We start from the raw sequence: 21638 nt of genomic DNA, 5'->3' as shown, positions 1-21638 counted from the left end.
CCATTACAGACCAGACGGGAGAAGATGAAATGAAGTCCGTCCATCCATTCAGAAGCCAAGAGGTGGCCATCTAGGCAAAATAACGGAGTCACCAAGTCGGCTCATCAGAAGGTCTATAAGTTCTGGGGCAACAAACACGGCAGTGGAGGTGGGTCGTATGCTTCATAATAGTGAGATCACAGACTTCCATGCAAGCAACCTGCGACGCGCGTTACACAAGTCGGGAATGGTGGCCCGAGAAAAGGTGAAGACGACTCCACTTCAATATCGTCACAAGAAGTGTCGGCTTGAGTTTACAAACAAATACAAAAAGTCAACAGTAGAAGAAATGCCGAAATATACCATTAGACACATTAACTGGTGAAATGCCAGTGCAAAAGCAACCCTCATTCAGACACTCGTCCTCAGACACAAGGCATGCTCCATGGAGCAGGGTCAGGTGTGAGGACATGGCTGGGTTAGAGGATGGATCCTACAACCAACCACACACTGTCTCTCCATCTTTCCACCTTAGACATCAGATCAGAGACAAAAGGGAAGAGAAGATCCCGGACATTACCCGGCACTGATGATCTGCGGTATATTACCTGAAGGGGAGTCAGAGATGCCGACAGGAGGCTGTGTCCACCCCATGGATGGCGTTTCACTGCTCGCTTCTTCTGGGGGTGAATCTGAGGACAGGTGTCTGAACGAGGTTTTCTTCTGCACTGGCACTTCATTAATGAGATGTGTGTTTGTATAAAATGATGGCGCCTCACGTTAGAAGCAGTCGTAGATGGTGAGACGAGGAGCCTGAGAGTCAGACCCTCAGAACATGGTTACCTTTCTGCTCATCAGGGTGTTATAGCCACACAAGTGTGGTGCCACGCATACAGTGAAGAGGAGCTGTGCACACACCATGGAGTGGTGCTGCTTCTCACGCTCTGGTGGCCATCACTTACCTTCACGTTCTTTGGGGCCACAGCTGCCATCTCTGGTTGTGGCACCACTTTTCCAAATCCCAGCTTGAGCCAGTTTAATACTCCGCTACCAGCACTGCAAGACAAGGTCATTCCCTATTAAACCACCGGGGGCAGCAAAGAAGAGAGGGGTGTGACATGTGGTGTAAGAGGGCGGAGACCAGTGCAAGGGGACGTTCTCTTCAGAGCCCTCACCGTGCAGGAACGCGGGGCTCCTCTTAGGAGCCGTTAAGGGCATACCTTGATTCTGGCGTTTTGTCCACTAAGGCAGCCTCCACTTCTGAGATGACCACTGATTGTACCTCTGCGGTGACAGGTGGAGGTGGTGGAACGGGACTGACAGCCTGGGTCACCGGAGCAACAATCACTTCTGGTGAAAAAAACTGTCACCAGTGATATGTCACATTACAACATCCACCCGCCACATTACAACATCCACCCGTCACATTACAACATCCAGCCTCCACTGTCAAATTATAACCTCGAGTCTCCACCATCACATTATAACCTCCAGTCTCCACCACCACATTATAACCTCCAGTCTCCACCATCACATTATAACTTCCAGTCTCCTCCGTCAAATTATAACCTCCCCTTGGTCCCATGTTAGGTCCTTCGCGGTCTATGCTCCATCCATACACTCTTTCCGCCACTTCTGAGGGTCCGGAGCACCCACCTTCCACTTTTTCTGGTTGTGGTTTCTGTTGATTAATCAGAAGAGAGGACAGTTAGAGGGGCGCAAAAGATTCCCCAGGTCCAGCCTGCATACAACGCCATGTACCTGCTCTTCAGTGGCAGCACTTGGCTCAGGACCGGCACCTGGACTCGCCCTCAGGCTCCATGTTGGTTGAGGGATGACCTTCTCCAGGCCGTGGGACAACCAGGACAGGACGCGGTGTGAGGAGCTGCAGTGGCACGAAGAGGCTGGTGAGTGGCGGTGACAGTGTGAGGTCATGGGAATGGTGGCTGACGGCTAATAGGGCCACGAGCACAGCGCTCCTATATCACTAAGAGGTGGGGGCAGACATTGTACCCCCCATGGAACTGAGGTCATGGATGACAGGAGGCCATGTGTTTACTGTGGGGTGTCCTGCTGTGTGCCTGTACCTGTCACTGTGTTCCACGGGGGTTCTGCTCTCCACCATATTGTCCACTGAGAAAGAAAGCAAAAAGAAGTGTGATTGGTGGTGCTTCCCAGTGGAAGAGCAGACCTTCGCCATGTCCATCGCTCCTTACTTGAGTCACTGACCGCCACCACCATCTGAAACCGAAACAAAAAAGTGATAACTGAGGGGCTGCAGCAACATCACAGGCAACGATTACTGACACCCAGCCAAACACACCACATGATAGGAGTACGAATGACCGTCAAACCGAGGAGGGGCAACAGCAGTACAGAGCACTTCAGCAAAACCAGACGCATTATTACCAAGCTCGATTTAGGGGTGTCCAATATTTGTTCCACAACCGACTCCGTCACCTCCTGGTTTCCTCTTGCCAAGAATGCATTGTCCACAGGTTTAGGGACCACCTTCCCCAGTCCTTGTGTTAGCCAGCCAAGAACACTCCCAGAACTGCAAGCCAACAAAGGACCCCTAGTTATGGAGGATGAGTAGAGGAGGCCAAGATCAAACGGAAGACATCGTACCTCTTGTCAGTTGCTGTACCCCCATCCTGAGTGCCGACATCAACTGAAAAGACACAGAGAATCAGAAGAAACAACTGTCCCACAAAGATATGATATGTACGACCCGACCATCACCCCACAAAGATCTGCTATGCACAACATGCAACCCCACAAAGACCTGCCATGTATGACATGACCACCACCCCACAAAGATTTGCCATGTATGACATGACCACCACCTCACATAGATCTGCCATGTACGACATGACCACCCCCCCAAAGATCTGCCATATATGACATGACCACTCCCCCAAAGATCTGACATGTATGACATGACCAACCCCAAAGATCTGCCATGTACGACATGACTACTCCCCAAAGATCTGCTATGTATAACATGACCCTCCCCCAAAGAACTGCCATGTACGACCCGACCACCACCGCACAAAGATCTGCCATGTATGACCCGACCACCACCCCACAAAGATCTGCCATGTATGACCCGACCACCACCCCACAAAGATCTGCTATGTACGACATGACCACCCCCCAAAGATCTGCCATGTACAACATGACCACCCCCCAAAGATCTGCTATTTAAGACATGACCACCACCCCACAAAGATCTGCTATGTATGACATGACCACCCCCAAAGATCTGCCATGTACGACATGACCACCCCAAACATCTGCCATGTATGACCGGACCACCACCCAACAAAGATCTGCTATGTACAATATGACCACCCCACAAAGATCTGCCATATATGACATGACCAACACCCCACAAAGATTTGCCATGTACGACATGACCACCCACCCAAAGATCTGCTATGTATGACCCGACGATACCCCACAAAGATCTGCCATGCATGACATGACCACCACCCCACAAAGATCTGCTATGTACAACATGACCACTCCCCAAAGATCTGCCATGTACAACATGACCCCCCCCCAAAGATCTGCTATGTACAACATGACCCCCCCCCCAAAGATCTGCTATGTATGACATGACTAACACCCCCCAAAGATCTGCTATGTATGACATGACCCCCCCAAAGAACTGCCATGTATGACATGACCACCCCACAAAGATCTGGCATGTATGACATGACCACCAACCCACAAAGATTTGTCATGTATGACCCGAACACCACCCCACAATGTCTGCTATATATGACATGACCACCACACAAAGATCTGCCATGCACGACATGACCACCCCTCCAAAGAACTGCCATGTACGACATGACCACCCCCAAAGATCTGCCAAGTACGACCCGACCACCACGCCACAAAGATCTGCTATGTATGACATGACCACCCCACAAAGATCTGCTATGTATGACATGACCACCCCACAAACATTTGCCATGTACGACATGACCACCACCTCCAAAGATCTGGCAAGTACGACCCTACCACCACGCCACAAAGATCTGCCATGTATGACCCGACCACCACCCCACAAAGATCTGCCATGTATGACCCGACCACCACCCCACAAAGATCTGCTATGTACGACATGACCACCCCTCAAAGATCTGCCATGTACGACATGACCACCACCCCCAAAGATCTGCTATGTATGACATGACCAACCCCCCAAAGAACTGCCATGTATGACATGACCACCCCCCCAAAGAACTGCCATGTACGACATGACCACCCCCGCAATGATTTGCCATGTCCGACCTGACCACCACCCCACAAAGATCTGCTATGTATGACATGACCACCACCCCACAAAGATCTGCTATGTATGACATGACCACCACCCCACAAAGATCTGCTATATACGACATGACCACCCACCCAAAGATCTGCTATGTATGACCCGACCATACCCCACAAAGATCTGCCATGAATGACATGACCACCACCCCATAAAGTCTATGTATGCCCTCTCACCAATGATGTCACAGAAAGAGGGAGGAGGTGGAATCATCGGATGGAGATGTCACTGATCTGTGAACAATGGAAGCAACAATCATCACATCTGGTTGTATCCAGCTCTGGCTTGGGCCGCGGACACTAAGGTCATTAATGGTCATCTGAGGGAGGAAATCATCAGGCTTCGCTGCTGGCAGCTCCTGTGTGATCACTGACCAACGATGTCCACATGTACTCGATGGAAACAAGTCTGGAGACGCTGCCGGCAGCGCTTGTGTAATCACCGACCAATGGCGTCCTCGATGTGCTCAATGGTGACACTGCAGCCGTGGGAGCAGGTTTAGGCCACACGCACTCACAGTAGAGCGAACATGCGGCCTGGGGTGTGGTGTGGTCTAGATGGCGCCTGAGAGCCCTCATGCAACCCCATCAACCGAAAATTAAAAATATTTTGGGTCTCAAAAAAGCAAATTTAAAAAAAAAATGAATTTCCAAATTATTTTTTCACAACTGAAATTTTAATAAAAGCAAAAACAAAAACCTCTGCACGTTTAGTATGGCTGTGATCATACTGACCTGGATATCAGTTATTTCTACCGTATGATGACGGCTGCAAAACCCAAAACCAAAAAACAAATTGCAAGATTGTGCTTTTTTAAATTTCTGAATTTATTTTCCTGCACGTAGAAGCTTTTTCCTGCTTTCAGCACATAATATGATCCTGGTCCGGCCTCGTCCGTGGAGAAATGAAGCCATGGCTCTAGGAAACAGCAAAAAGCCAACACACAAAAATGGAAAATCACCCGTGAACGAAGGGTTAATGGCCTCAGTGATGGCCGCCGAGGCCAAATCATGTATAACAGTCAGCTGCTCCCAGGGCCAGCGTGAGACCCTCAAGCCCAGGTGAGATGTGGCAGCCTCCAACATGGAGCGACACTTACACCCACATGGCAATGTCGGTCTATAGAGGTGGCCCCGAGGAAGCCATGACACCAAGAGAATGGGGCCCCGAGGAAGCCATGAGACCATGAGGACAGGGCCCCAAGGAAGCCATGACACCAAGAGGACGGGGCCCTGAGGAAGCCATGACACCAAGACAGGGACCCCAAAGAAGCCATGACACCAAGAGGATGGGGCCCCAAGGAAACCATGTCACCCAGACAGGGGCCCCAAGGAAGCCATGTCACTAATATGGGGGGCCCAAGGAAACCATGGCACCAAGAGGACGGGGCCCCAAAGGAAGCCACGTCACCAAGAGGACAGGGCCCCAAAGGAAGCTATGTCACAAAGAGGATGAGGCCCCGAGGAAGCCATGTCACCAAGAGTTCGGGGCCCTGAGAAAGCCACACCACCAAGAGGACGGGGCCCTGAGGAAGCCACACCACCAAGAGGACGGGGCCCCAAGGAAGCCATAACACCAAGAGGACAGGGCCCCAAAGGAAGCCATGTCAGAAAGAGGATGGGGCCCTGAGGAAGCCATGTCACCAAGATGGGTCCCTAAGGAAGCCATCTCACCAAGAGGACGGAGCCCTGAGGAAGCCATGTCACCAAGACGGGTCCCCAAGGAAGCCATCTTACCAAGAGGATGGGGCCCTGTGGAAGCCATGTCAGCAAAAGGACAGGACCCTGAGGAAGCCATGATACCAAGAGGATGGAGCCCCGAGGAAGCCATGCCACCAAGAGGACGGAGCCCTGAGGAAGCCATGTCACCAAGACGGGTCCCCAAGGAAGCCATCTCACCAAGAGGATGGGGCCCTGTGGAAGCCATGACACCAAAAGGACAGGACCCTGAGGAAGCCATTACACCAAGAGGACGGAGCCCCGAGGAAGCCATGCCACCAAGAGGACAGGGGCCCTGAACAACCCGTGCAATCAACAGGATGGGGGCCCAGAGCCAGCCGTGCCATCAAGTAACCCCCAGAACCAGCCAAACCACCAAGAGGATGGGGGCCCAGAGCGAGCCGTACCATCTAAGTCAGAGGTGTCAAACTGCATTCCTCGAGGGCTGCAAACAGGTCATGTTTTCAGGATTTCCTTAGCATTGCACAAGGTGCTGGAATCATTCTGTGCAGGTGATTAAATTATCACCTGTGCAATAAAAGGAAATCCTGAAAACATGACCTGTTTGCAGCCCTCCAGGAATGCAGTTTGACACCTCTGATCTAAGTAACCCCCGAACCACCAAGAGGACAGGGACCCAGAGCCAGCCGTGCAATCAAGCAACCCCTCGAAACACCAAGAGGATGGGGACCCAGAGCCAGCAAGTAACCCCCTGAACCACCAACAGCACAGGGGCCCAGAGCCAGCTGTGCCATTAGGTATCCCTCCAAACCACCAAGAGAACAGGGGCCCAGAGCCAGCTGTACCTTCAAGAGGATGGGGGCTCAGAGCCAGCGGTGCCATCAAAAGGACAGGGGCCCACAGCCACCCGAGCCACCAAGAGGACGGGGGCCCAGAGCCAGCAGAGCCATCAAGTAACCCCCAAACCACCAAGAGAATGGGGGCCCAGATCCAGCCTTGCCATCAACAGAAATGGAACCCAGAGCCAGCTGTGCCATCAAATAACCCCCGAACCATCAAGAGGACGGGAGTCCCAGAGCCAGCCAAGCCATCAAGTAACCCCCAGAACCAGCCGAACCAAAAAGAGGACAAGGGGCCCAGAGCCAGCCATGCCATCAAGTAACACCCCGATCCACCAAGAGAACGGGGCCCAGAGCCAGGCTCTCCATCAAGTAACCCCCTAAACCAGCTGAACCACCAACAACACAGGGGCCAAGAGCCAGCCGTGCCATTAAGTATGCTCCGGAGTCCGAACTACCAAGAGAACAAGGGCCCAGAGCCAGCCATACCATCAAAAGGACGGGGGCCCAGAGCCAGCTGTACCATCAAAAGGACGGGGGCCCAGAGCCAGCTGTACCATCAAGAGGACGTGTGGCTCAGAAACAGCCGTGCCATCAAGTAATCCCTGAACCACCAAGAAAATGGATGCCCAGAGCCAGCCAAGCCTCCAAGTAACCCCCAGAAACAGCCGAACCAAAAAGAGGACAGGGGCCCAAAGCCAGCCGTGCCATCAAGTAACCCCCCAAACCACCAAGAGGACAGGGGCCCAGAGCCAGCCTTGCCATCAAGTAACCCTCCGACCCACCAAGAGGATGGGGGATCATAGCTAGCCGTGCAATCAAGTAACCCACTGAACCACCGAGAGAACGGGGGCCCAGAGCCAGCCGTGCCATCAAGAGAACAGGGGCCTTGATAGAACTAGCCAAACCACCACGAGGATGGGGGCCCAGAGCTAGCCATGCCATCAATTAACCCCCGAACCACCAAGAAAATGGGGGCCCAGAGCCAGCCGTGCCATCAACAGGACGGGGACCCAGAGCCAGCTGTGCCATCAAGTAACCCCCGAACCACCACAAGGATGGGGGCCCAGAGCTAGCCATGCCATCAATTAACCCCTGAACCACCAAGAAAATGGGGGCCCAGAGCCAGTCGTGCCATCAACAGGACGGGGACCCAGAGCCAGCTGTGCCATCAAGTAACCCCCGAACTATCAAGAGGACGGGGGCCCAGAGCCAACCAAGCCATCAAGTAACCCCCAGAACCAGCCAAACCAAAAAGAGGACAGGGGCCCAGAGCCAACCATGCCATCAAGTAACCACCCGAACCACCAAGAGAACAGGGGACCATAGCTAGCCGTGAAATCAAGTAACCCTCTGAACCACCGAGAACCGGGGCCCAGAGCCAGCCGTGCCATCAAGAGAACAGGGGCCTTGATAGAACTAGCCAAACCACCATGAGGATGGGGGCCCAGAGCTAGCCATGCCATCAATTAACCCCCGAACCACCAAGAAAATGGGGGCCCAGAGCCAGCCGTGCCATCAACAGGACGGGAACCCAGAGCCAGTTGTGCCATCAAGTAACCCCCGAACCATCAAGAGAACAGGGGCCCAAAGCCAACCATGCCATCAAGTAACCACCAAGAGAACGGGGGGCCCAGAGCCAGCCACGCCATCAAGAGTACAGGGGCCCAGAGCCAGCCGTGCCATCAAGTAACCCCCAGAACCAGCCAAACCAAAAAGAGGACAGGGGCCCAAAGCCAACCATGCCATCAAGTAACCACCAAGAGAACGGGGGGCCCAGAGCCAGCCACGCCATCAAGAGAACAGAGGCCTTGATAGAACTAGCCAAACCACCATGAGGATGGGGGCCCAGAGCTAGCCATGCCATCAATTAACCCCCGAACCACCAAGAAAATGGGGGCCCAGAGCCAGCCGTGCCATCAACAGGACGGGAACCCAGAGCCAGTTGTTCCATCAAGTAACCCCCGAACCATCAAGAGGACAGGGGCCCAGAGCCAGCCAAGCCATCAAGTAACCCCCAGAACCAGCCAAACCAAAAAGTGCACAGGGGCCCAGAGCCAACCATGCCATCAAGTAACCACCCAAACCACCAAGAGAACAGGGGACCCAGAGCCAGCCAAGTCATCAAGAGGACAGGGGCCCAGAGCCAGCCAAGCCATCAAGTAACCCCCAGAACCAGCCAAACCAAAAAGAGGGCAGGGGCCCAAAGCCAACCATGCCATCAAGTAACCACCCAAACCACCAAGAGAATGGGGGGTTCAGAGCCAGCCACGCCATCAAGAGGACAGGGGCCCAGAGCCAGCCGTGCCATCAAGTAACCACCAAGAGAACGGGGGGCCCAGAGCCAGCCGTGCCATCAAGTAACCCTCCGAACCACCAGGAGGACGGGGGCCCAGAGCTAGCCGTGCCACCAAGTAACCCCTGAACCACAAAGAGGAAAGGGGCCCAGAGCCAACCATGCCACCAAGATGTTACCAATAACCCCTACTGTAGTGACCGTCCATCCAACTATCCACATAACATGACCAGCGGCAGTGGTCCGATAGTGGGGGAGCAGGGGCCGCGCTTACCCTTGGGGGCGTCTGTGGCCTCTTTCTTTGTACAGGTCACGTTCTGAAACATAAAACAGGTACGGACGTCTCATCACACTGATAATAATAGGGGAGATGTATACTTTTCCTTCCAGAGCCCCCTACGCCCACCGATGGCCCCATAGTGTCCACCACTGTACTCACCTCATCATAACAGGAAGGGGCCGCAGGGACCACATCCGCACCATCAGGAGGAGCCTTCTTGGGGGTCTCCGGAGGTTGGGGAATTAATTTATCAATCCAGCTAAGCATCCTGTAACCTGTGAGAGATCACGACCCACGGACAGGACCGGAATAAGGAGGTATTAGATACACAGCGCAGCAGACGGTAGCACACGGGATGGGATTAGATACATGACGCAGCTGAAGTTATCACACAGGGTATATTAGATACACGGCTCAGCAGTCAGTATCACACAGGGGATTAGATACACAGCTCAGCAGACAGTATCACACAGGAGAGGATTAGATACACGGCTCAGCAGTCAGTATCACACAGGAGAGGATTAGATACACGGCTCAGCAGTCAGTATCACACAGGAGAGGATTAGATACACGGCTCAGCAGTCAGTATCACACAGGAGAGGATTAGATACACAGCGCAGCAGACGGTAGCACACGGGATGGGATTAGATACATGACGCAGCTGAAGTTATCACACAGGGTATATTAGATACACGGCTCAGCAGTCAGTATCACACAGGGGATTAGATACACAGCTCAGCAGACAGTATCACACAGGAGAGGATTAGATACACGGCTCAGCAGTCAGTATCACACAGGAGAGGATTAGATACACGGCTCAGCAGTCAGTATCACACAGGAGAGGATTAGATACACGGCTCAGCAGTCAGTATCACACAGGAGAGGATTAGATACACGGCTCAGCAGTCAGTATCACACAGGAGAGGATTAGATACACGGCTCAGCAGTCAGTATCACACAGGAGAGGATTAGATACACGGCTCAGCAGACAGTATCACACAGGAGAGAATTAGATACACGGATCAGCAGTCAGTATCACACAGGAGAGGATTAGATACACAGCTCAGCAGTCAGTATCACACAGGATGGGATTAGATACACAGCTCAGCAGTCAGTATCACACAGGGGATTAGATACACAGCTCAGCAGACAGTATCACACAGGAGAGGATTAGATACACGGCTCAGCAGTCAGTATCACACAGGATAGGATTAGATACACGGCTCAGCAGACAGTATCACACAGGATAGGATTAGATATACGGCTCAGCAGACAGTATCACACAGGAGAGGATTAGATACACGGCTCAGCAGACAGTATCACACAGGAGAGGATTAGATACACGGCTCAGGAGACAGTATCACACAGGATAGGATTAGATACACGGCTCAGGAGACAGTATCACACAGGATAGGATTAGATACACGGCTCAGGAGACAGTATCACACAGGATAGGATTAGATACACGGCTCAGCAGTCAGTATCACACAGGATAGGATTAGATACACGGCTCAGGAGACAGTATCACACAGGAGAGGATTAGATACACGGCTCAGGAGACAGTATCACACAGGATAGGATTAGATACACAGCTCAGCAGTCAGTATCACACAGGAGAGGATTAGATACACGGCTCAGGAGACAGTATCACACAGGATAGGATTAGATACACAGCTCAGCAGTCAGTATCACACAGGAGAGGATTAGATACACGGCTCAGCAGACAGTATCACACAGGAGAGGATTAGATACACGGCTCAGCAGTCAGTATCACACAGGATAGGATTAGATACACGGCTCAGCAGTCAGTATCACACAGGGGAGGATTAGATACACGGCTCAGCAGTCAGTATCACACAGGAGAGGATTAGATACACGGCTCAGCAGACAGTATCACACAGGATAGGATTAGATACACGGCTCAGCAGTCAGTATCACACAGGATAGGATTAGATACACGGCTCAGCAGTCAGTATCACACAGGAGAGGATTAGATACACGGCTCAGCAGTCAGTATCACACAGGATAGGATTAGATACACGGCTCAGCAGACAGTATCACACAGGATAGGATTAGATACACGGCTCAGCAGTCAGTATCACACAGGGGAGGATTAGATACACGGCTCAGCAGTCAGTATCACACAGGATAGGATTAGATACACGGCACAGCAGACAGTATCACACAGGATAGGATTAGATACACGGCTCAGCAGTCAGTATCACACAGGAGAGGATTAGATACACGGCTCAGGAGACAGTATCACACAGGATAGGATTAGATACACAGCTCAGCAGTCAGTATCACACAGGAGAGGATTAGATACACGGCTCAGCAGACAGTATCACACAGGATAGGATTAGATACACGGCTCAGCAGTCAGTATCACACAGGGGAGGATTAGATACACGGCTCAGCAGACAGTATCACACAGGATAGGATTAGATACACGGCTCAGCAGTCAGTATCACACAGGGGAGGATTAGATACACGGCTCAGCAGTCAGTATCACACAGGATAGGATTAGATACACGGCACAGCAGTCAGTATCACACAGGAGAGGATTAGATACACGGCTCAGCAGACAGTATCACACAGGATAGGATTAGATACACGGCTCAGCAGTCAGTATCACACAGGAGAGGATTAGATACACGGCTCAGGAGACAGTATCACACAGGATAGGATTAGATACACAGCTCAGCAGTCAGTATCACACAGGAGAGGATTAGATACACGGCTCAGCAGACAGTATCACACAGGATAGGATTAGATACACGGCTCAGCAGTCAGTATCACACAGGAGAGGATTAGATACACGGCTCAGCAGTCAGTATCACACAGGATAGGATTAGATACACGGCTCAGCAGTCAGTATCACACAGGAGAGGATTAGATACACGGCTCAGCAGTCAGTATCACACAGGATAGGATTAGATACACGGCTCAGCAGTCAGTATCACACAGGAGAGGATTAGATACACGGCTCAGCAGTCAGTATCACACAGGATAGGATTAGATACACGGCTCAGCAGTCAGTATCACACAGGATAGGATTAGATACACGGCTCAGCAGACAGTATCACACAGGAGAGGATTAGATACACAGCTCAGCAGACAGTATCACACAGGATAGGATTAGATACACGGCTCAGCAGTCAGTATCACACAGGAGAGGATTAGATACACGGCTCAGGAGACAGTATCACACAGGATAGGATTAGATACACAGCTCAGCAGTCAGTATCACACAGGATAAGATTAGATACACAGCTCAGCAGTCAGTATCACACAGGATAGGATTAGATACACGGCTCAGCAGACAGTATCACACAGGAGAGGATTAGATACACAGCTCAGCAGACAGTATCACACAGGATAGGATTAGATACACGGCTCAGCAGTCAGTATCACACAGGAGAGGATTAGATACACGGCTCAGGAGACAGTATCACACAGGATAGGATTAGATACACGGCTCAGCAGTCAGTATCACACAGGAGAGGATTAGATACACGGCTCAGCAGACAGTATCACACAGGATAGGATTAGATACACGGCTCAGCAGTCAGTATCACACAGGAGAGGATTAGATACACGGCTCAGCAGTCAGTATCACACAGGATAGGATTAGATACACGGCTCAGCAGTCAGTATCACACAGGAGAGGATTAGATACACGGCTCAGCAGTCAGTATCACACAGGATAGGATTAGATACACGGCTCAGCAGTCAGTATCACACAGGAGAGGATTAGATACACGGCTCAGCAGTCAGTATCACACAGGAGAGGATTAGATACAGCTCAGCAGTCAGTATCACACAGGAGAGGATTAGATACACGGCTCAGCAGACAGGATCACACAGGATAGGTTTAGATACACGGCTCAGCAGACAGTATCACACAGGATAGGATTAGATACACGGCTCAGCAGTCAGTATCAAACAGGAGAGGATTAGATACACAGCTCAGCAGTCAGTATCACACAGGAGAGGATTAGATACACGGCTCAGCAGTCAGTATCACACAGGAGAGGATTAGATACACGGCTCAGCAGACAGTATCACACAGGATAGGATTAGATACACGGCTCAGCAGTCAGTATCACACAGGAGAGGATTAGATACACGGCTCAGCAGTCAGTATCACACAGGGGAGGATTAGATACACGGCTCAGCAGACAGTATCACACAGGATAGGATTAGATACACGGCTCAGCAGTCAGTATCACACAGGGGAGGATTAGATACACGGCTCAGCAGTCAGTATCACACAGGATAGGATTAGATACACGGCACAGCAGACAGTATCACACAGGATAGGATTAGATACACGGCTCAGCAGTCAGTATCACACAGGAGAGGATTAGATACACGGCTCAGCAGTCAGTATCACACAGGAGAGGATTAGATACACAGCTCAGCAGACAGTATCACACAGGAGAGGATTAGATACACAGCTCAGCAGACAGTATCACACAGGAGCGGATTAGATACACAGCTCAGCAGTCAGTATCACACAGGAGAGGATTAGATACACGGCTCAGCAGTCAGTATCACACAGGAGAGGATTAGATACACGGCTCAGCAGACAGTATCACACAGGGGAGGATTAGATACACGGCTCAGCAGTCAGTATCACACAGGAGAGGATTAGATACACAGCTCAGCAGACAGTATCACACAGGATAGGATTAGATACACGGCTCAGCAGACAGTATCACACAGGAGAGGATTAGATACAGCTCAGCAGTCAGTATCACACAGGATAGGATTAGATACACGGCTCAGCAGTCAGTATCACACAGGAGAGGATTAGATACACGGCTCAGCAGACAGTATCACACAGGAGAGGATTAGATACACGGCTCAGCAGTCAGTATCACACAGGATAGGATTAGATACACGGCTCAGCAGTCAGTATCACACAGGATAGGATTAGATACACAGCTCAGCAGTCAGTATCACACAGGAGAGGATTAGATGCACAGCTCAGCAGTCAGTATCACACAGGATAGGATTAGATACACAGCTCAGCAGTCAGTATCACACAGGAGAGGATTAGATGCACAGCTCAGCAGTCAGTATCACACAGGAGAGGATTAGATACACGGCTCAGCAGTCAGTATCACACAGGAGAGGATTAGATACACGGCTCAGCAGTCAGTATCACACAGGATAGGATTAGATACACGGCTCAGCAGTCAGTATCACACAGGAGAGGATTAGATACACGGCTCAGCAGTCAGTATCACACAGGAGAGGATTAGATACACGGCTCAGCAGACAGTATCACACAGTAGAGGATTAGATACACGGCTCAGCAGTCAGTATCACACAGGATAGGATTAGATACACGGCTCAGCAGTCAGTATCACACAGGATAGGATTAGATACACGGCTCAGCAGTCAGTATCACACAGGATAGGATTAGATACACGGCTCAGCAGTCAGTATCACACAGGAGAGGATTAGATACACGGCTCAGCAGACAGTATCACACAGGATAGGATTAGATACACGGCTCAGCAGTCAGTATCACACAGGAGAGGATTAGATACACGGCTCAGCAGTCAGTATCACACAGGATAGGATTAGATAGACGGCTCAGCAGTCAGTATCACACAGGATAGGATTAGATACACGGCTCAGCAGTCAGTATCACACAGGATAGGATTAGATACACAGCTCAGCAGTCAGTATCACACAGGATAGGATTAGATACACAGCTCAGCAGTCAGTATCACACAGGAGAGGATTAGATACACGGCTCAGCAGTCAGTATCACACAGGGTAGGATTAGATACACGGCTCAGCAGACAGTATCACTCAGGATAGGATTAGATACACGGCTCAGCAGACAGTATCACACAGGATAGGATTAGATACACAGCTCAGCAGTCAGTATCACACAGGAGAGGATTAGATACACGGCTCAGCAGACAGTATCACACAGGATAGGATTAGATACACGGCTCAGCAGTCAGTATCACACAGGAGAGGATTAGATACACGGCTCAGCAGACAGTATCACGCAGGATAGGATTAGATACACGGCTCAGCAGTCAGTATCACACAGGAGAGGATTAGATACACGGCTCAGCAGACAGTATCACACAGGAGAGGATTAGATACACGGCTCAGCAGTCAGTATCACACAGGAGAGGATTAGATACACGGCTCAGCAGTCAGTATCACACAGGATAGGATTAGATACACGGCTCAGCAGTCAGTATCACACAGGATAGGATTAGAGACACAGCTCAGCAGTCAGTATCACACAGGATAGGATTAGATACACGGCACAGCAGACAGTATCACACAGGATAGGATTAGATACACGGCTCAGCAGACAGTATCACACAGGATAGGATTAGATACACGGCTCAGCAGTCAGTATCACACAGGATAGGATTAGATACACAGCTCAGCAGTCAGTATTACACAGGAGAGGATTAGATACACGGCTCAGCAGTCAGTATCACACAGGAGAGGATTAGATACACGGCTCAGCAGTCAGTATCACTCAGGATAGGATTAGATACACAGCTCAGCAGTCAGTATCACACAGGGGAGGATTAGATACACAGCTCAGCAGTCAGTATCACACAGGAGAGGATGAGATACACGGCTCAGCAGTCAGTATCACACAGGAGAGGATTAGATACACAGCTCAGCAGACAGTATCACACAGGAGAGGATTAGATACACGGCTCAGCAGTCAGTATCACACAGGGGAGGATTAGATACACGGCTCAGCAGACAGTATCACACAGGATAGGATTAGATACACAGCTCAGCAGTCAGTATCACACAGGATAGGATTAGATACACGGCTCAGCAGTCAGTATCACACAGGAGAGGATTAGATACACGGCTCAGCAGTCAGTATCACACAGGATAGGATTAGATACACGGCTCAGCAGTCAGTATCACACAGGATAGGATTAGATACACGGCTCAGCAGTCAGTATCACACAGGATAGGATTAGATACACAGCTCAGCAGTCAGTATCACACAGGATAGGATTAGATACACGGCACAGCAGACAGTATCACACAGGATAGGATTAGATACACGGCTCAGCAGTCAGTATCACACAGGATAGGATTAGATACACAGCTCAGCAGTCAGTATCACTCAGGATAGGATTAGATACACAGCTCAGCAGTCAGTATCACACAGGGGAGGATTAGATACACAGCTCAGCAGTCAGTATCACACAGGAGAGGATGAGATACACGGCTCAGCAGTCAGTATCACACAGGAGAGGATTAGATACCCAGCTCAGCAGACAGTATCACACAGGAGAGGATTAGATACACGGCTCAGCAGTCAGTATCACACAGGGGAGGATTAGATACACGGCTCAGCAGACAGTATCACACAGGATAGGATTAGATACACAGCTCAGCAGTCAGTATCACACAGGATAGGATTAGATACACGGCTCAGCAGTCAGTATCACACAGGAGAGGATTAGATACACGGCTCAGCAGTCAGTATCACACAGGATAGGATTAGATACACGGCTCAGCAGTCAGTATCACACAGGATAGGATTAGATACACGGCTCAGCAGTCAGTATCACACAGGATAGGATTAGATACACAGCTCAGCAGTCAGTATCACACAGGATAGGATTAGATACACGGCACAGCAGACAGTATCACACAGGATAGGATTAGATACACGGCTCAGCAGTCAGTATCACACAGGATAGGATTAGATACACAGCTCAGCAGTCAGTATCACTCAGGATAGGATTAGATACACAGCTCAGCAGTCAGTATCACACAGGGGAGGATTAGATACACAGCTCAGCAGTCAGTATCACACAGGAGAGGATGAGATACACGGCTCAGCAGTCAGTATCACACAGGAGAGGATTAGATACACAGCTCAGCAGACAGTATCACACAGGAGAGGATTAGATACACGGCTCAGCAGTCAGTATCACACAGGGGAGGATTAGATACACAGCTCAGCAGACAGTATCACACAGGATAGGATTAGATACACAGCTCAGCAGTCAGTATCACACAGGATAGGATTAGATACACGGCTCAGCAGTCAGTATCACACAGGAGAGGATTAGATACAGCAGCTCTGTGATGCTCCTACCACTGATGGTCTCATCAGTCACGGTCGGGGGTCTCTGTGATGCTCCTACCTCTGGTGGTCTCATCAGTCACGGTCGGGGGTCTCTGTGATGCTCCTACCTCTGGTGGTCTCATCAGTCACGGTCGGGGGTCTCTGTGATGCTCCTACCACTGATGGTCTCATCAGTGACGGTCGGGGGTCTCTGTGATGCTCCTACCTCTGGTGGTCTTATCAGTCACGGTCGGGGGTCTCTGTGATGCTCCTACCTCTGGTGGTCTCATCAGTCATGGTCGGGGGTCTCTGTGATGCTCCTACCTCTGGTGGTCTCATCAGTCACGGTCAGGGGTCTCTGTGATGCTCCTACCTCAGGTGGTCTTATCAGTCACGGTCGGGGGTCTCTGTGATGCTCCTACCTCTGGTGGTCTTATCAATCACGGTCGGGGGTCTCTGTGATGCTCCTACCTCTGGTGGTCTCATCAGTCACGGTCGGGGGTCTCTGTGATGCTCCTACCTCTGGTGGTCTCATCAGTCACGGTCGGGGGTCTCTGTGATGCTCCTACCTCTGGTGGTCTTATCAGTCACGGTCGGGGGTCTCTGTGATGCTCCTACCTCTGGTGGTCTTATCAGTCACGGTCGGGGTTATCTGTGATGCTCCTACCTCTGGTGGTCTTATCAGTCACGGTCAGGGTTATCTGTGATGCTCCTACCTCTGGTGGTCTTATCAGTCACGGTCGGGGTTATCTGTGATGCTCCTTCCTCTGGTGGTCTTATCAGTCACGGTCGGGGGTCTCTGTGATGCTCCTACCTCTGGTGGTCTTATCAGTCACGGTCGGGGGTCTCTGTGTTGCTCCTACCTCTGGTGGTCTTATCAGTCACGGTCGGGGGTCTCTGTGATGCTCCTACCTCTGGTGGTCTTATCAGTCACGGTCGGGGTTATCATTGATGCTCCTACCTCTGGTGGTCTCATCAGTCACGGTCGGGGGTCTCTGTGATGCCTCTACCTCTGGTGGTATTATCAGTCACGGTCGGGGTTATCTCTTATGCTCCTACCTCTAGTGGTCTTATCAGTCACGGTCGGGGGTCTCTGTGTTGCTCCTACCTCTGGTGGTCTTATCAGTCACGGTCGGGGGTCTCTGTGATGTTCCTACCTCTGGTGGTCTTATCAGTCACAGTCGGGGGTCTCTGTGATGCTCATATCTCTGGTGGTCTTATCAGTCACGGTCGGGGTCTCTGTGTTGCTCCTACCTCTGGTGGTCTTATCAGTCACAGTCGGGGGTCTCTGTGATGCTCCTACCTCTGGTGGTCTTATCAGTCACGGTCGGGGGTCTCTGTGATGCTCCTACCTCTGGTGGTCTTATCAGTCACGGTCGGGGGTCTCTGTGATGCTCCTACCTCTGGTGGTCTTATCAGTCACGGTCGGGGGTCTCTGTGATGCTCCTACCTCTGGTGGTCTTATCAGTCACGGTCGGGGGTCTCTATGATGCTCCTACCTCTGGTGGTCTCATCAGTCACGGTCGGGGGTCTCTGTGAAGCTCCTACCTCTGGTGGTCTCATCAGTCACGGTCGGGGGTCTCTGTGATGCTCCTACCTCTGGTGGTCTCATCAGTCACGGTCGGGGGTCTCTGTGATGCTGCTACCTCTGGTGGTCTTATCAGTCACGGTCGGCGTTATCTGTGATGCTCCTACCTCAGGTGGTCTCATCAGTCACAGTCGGGGGTCTCTGTGATGCTGCTACCTCTGGTGGTCTTTTCAGTGAAGGTCGGGGGTCTCTGTAATGCTCCTACCTCTGGTGGTCTTATCAGTCACTGTCGGGGGGTCTCTGTGATGCTCCTACCTCTGGTGGTCCTATCAGTTACAGTCGGGGGTCTCTGTGATGCTCCTTTGGTTTAGTTGTCCTGTGTCATTGTCTGGAGTCTGTGTGCCCCTACATTTACCTCCTGGCACTGGGGGGCTCGTTTATCTTCGTCGTCTTCAAGAGCTGCACAGTCCTTGACCAAATCCTTCTTCTGCTGAAGCAGCAAAGTCTGATCCTGTGATAAATGGATTTCACAGTAGTAGCCAGAGAGTCCGGTGTGTGCAACCCCCCCAGTAATCCCATCACTGCTCGACCCGCCCCTACACAGTGACCCTGATATACACAGCCACACCTATACACAGAGCCCCCCGCATACAGAGCCGCCCCTAAACACAGAGCTGCGACCATACAGAGTCCACCCCGAAATACAGAGCCGCCTCTATACAGAGACCCTGATATACAGAGCCGCACCTATACACAGAGACCACCGCACACAGAGCTGCCCCTATACACAGAGCTGCGACCACAACATATCAGACTCTCGCCTACCATTGAAACCTTCAAAAAGAGCCTGAAGACCCACCTCTTCCGACAAGAGTACAACCTGCAGTAACCACCGATCGACCAAACCGCTGCATGACCAGCTCTACCCTCACCTACTGTATCCTCACCCATCCCTTGTAGATTGTGAGCCCTCGTGGGCAGGGTCCTTTCTCCTCCTGTATCCTCACCCATCCCTTGTAGATTGTGAGCCCTCACGGGCAGGGTCCTCTCTCCTCCTGTATCCTCACCCATCCCTTGTAGATTGTGAGCCCTCGTGGGCAGGGTCCTCTCTCCTCCTGTATCCTCACCCATCCCTTGTAGATTGTGACCCTTCGTGGGCAGGGTCCTCTCTCCTCCTCTATCCTCACCCATCCCTTGTAGATTGTGAGCCCTCGCGGGCAGGGTCCTCTCTCCTCCTGTATCCTCACCCATGCCTTGTAGATTGTCAGCCTTCGCAGGCAGGGTCCTCTCTCCTCCTGTATCCTCACCCATCCATTGTAGATTGTGAGCCCTCGTGGGCAGGGTCCTCTCTCCTCCTGTATCCTCACCCATCCCTTGTAGATTGTGAGCCCTCGTGGGCAGGGTCCTCTCTCCTCCTGTATCCTCACCCATCCCTTGTAGATTGTGAGCCTTCGCGGGCAGGGTCCTCTCTCCTCCTGTATCCTCACCCATCCCTTGTAGATTGTGAGCCCTCGCGGGCAGGGTCCTCTCTCCTCCTGTATCCTCACCCATCCCTTGTAGATTGTGAGCCCTCGCGGGCTGGGTCCTCTCTCCTCCTGTATTCTCACCCATCCCTTGTAGATTGTGAGCCTTCGCGGGCAGGGTCCTCTCTCCTCCTGTATCCTCACCCATCCCTTGTAGATTGTGAGCCCTCGTGGGCAGGGTCCTCTCTCCTCCTGTATCCTCACCCATCCCTTGTAGATTGTGAGCCTTCGCGGGCAGGGTCCTCTCTCCTCCTGTATCCTCACCCATCCCTTGTAGATTGTGAGCCTTCGCGGGCAGGGTCCTCTCTCCTTCTGTATCCTCACCCATCCCTTGTAGATTGTGACCCTTCGCAGGCAGGGTCCTCTCTCCTCCTGTATCCTCACCCATCCCTTGTAGATTGTGAGCCCTCGCGGGCAGGGTCCTCTCTCCTCCTGTATCCTCACCCATCCCTTGTAGATTGTGACCCTTCGCAGGCAGGGTCCTCTCTCCTCCTGTATCCTCACCCATCCCTTGTAGATTGTGAGCCCTCGCGGGCAGGGTCCTCTCTCCTCCTGTATCCTCACCCATCACTTGTAGATTGTGAGCCCTCGCGGGCAGGGTGCTCTCTCCTCCTGTATCCTCACCCATCCCTTGTAGATTGTGAGCCCTCGTGGGCAGGGTCCTCTCTCCTCCTGTATCCTCACCCATCCCTTGTAGATTGTGAGCCCTCGTGGGCAGGGTCCTCTCTCCACCTGTATCCTCACCCATCCCTTGTAGATTGTGAGCCCTCACGGGCAGGGTCCTCTCTCCTCCTGTATCCTCACCCATCCCTTGTAGATTGTGAGCCCTCGTGGGCAGGGTCCTCTCTCCTCCTGTATCCTCACCCATCCCTTGCAGATTGTGACCCTTCGTGGGCAGGGTCCTCTCTCCTCCTCTATCCTCACCCATCCCTTGTAGATTGTGAGCCCTCGCGGGCAGGGTCCTCTCTCCTCCTGTATCCTCACCCATGCCTTGTAGATTGTCAGCCTTCGCGGGCAGGGTCCTCTCTCCTCCTGTATCCTCACCCATCCATTGTAGATTGTGAGCCCTCGTGG

General features: G+C 51.8%; 1 protein-coding gene across 1 annotated transcript in view; it reads right to left on the bottom strand.

Moving 5' to 3' along the window:
• CNGB1 (cyclic nucleotide gated channel subunit beta 1) overlaps positions 1 to 19557 on the bottom strand; it is a 91199-nt gene extending 71642 nt beyond the window's left edge. Inside the window, exons 1-11 of the mRNA XM_069739581.1 lie at positions 19457 to 19557; positions 9578 to 9693; positions 9413 to 9455; positions 2608 to 2650; positions 2389 to 2533; positions 2196 to 2220; positions 2067 to 2112; positions 1741 to 1864; positions 1636 to 1660; positions 1200 to 1329; positions 942 to 1035 (exon numbers count right to left, since the gene is read on the bottom strand). Of these exons, the coding sequence (XP_069595682.1) occupies positions 942 to 1035; positions 1200 to 1329; positions 1636 to 1660; positions 1741 to 1864; positions 2067 to 2112; positions 2196 to 2220; positions 2389 to 2533; positions 2608 to 2650; positions 9413 to 9455; positions 9578 to 9685 (783 nt within the window). The 5' untranslated portion in view covers positions 9686 to 9693; positions 19457 to 19557. The remainder of the gene's footprint in view (positions 1 to 941; positions 1036 to 1199; positions 1330 to 1635; positions 1661 to 1740; positions 1865 to 2066; positions 2113 to 2195; positions 2221 to 2388; positions 2534 to 2607; positions 2651 to 9412; positions 9456 to 9577; positions 9694 to 19456) is intronic.
• Between the last annotated feature and the right edge of the window lie 2081 nt (positions 19558 to 21638).

This window comes from Ranitomeya imitator, chromosome 9, assembly GCF_032444005.1.
Source record: "Ranitomeya imitator isolate aRanImi1 chromosome 9, aRanImi1.pri, whole genome shotgun sequence".
NCBI classification, from domain to species: domain Eukaryota; kingdom Metazoa; phylum Chordata; class Amphibia; order Anura; family Dendrobatidae; genus Ranitomeya; species Ranitomeya imitator.
This window is presented reverse-complemented; position numbering and strand designations above follow the sequence as displayed.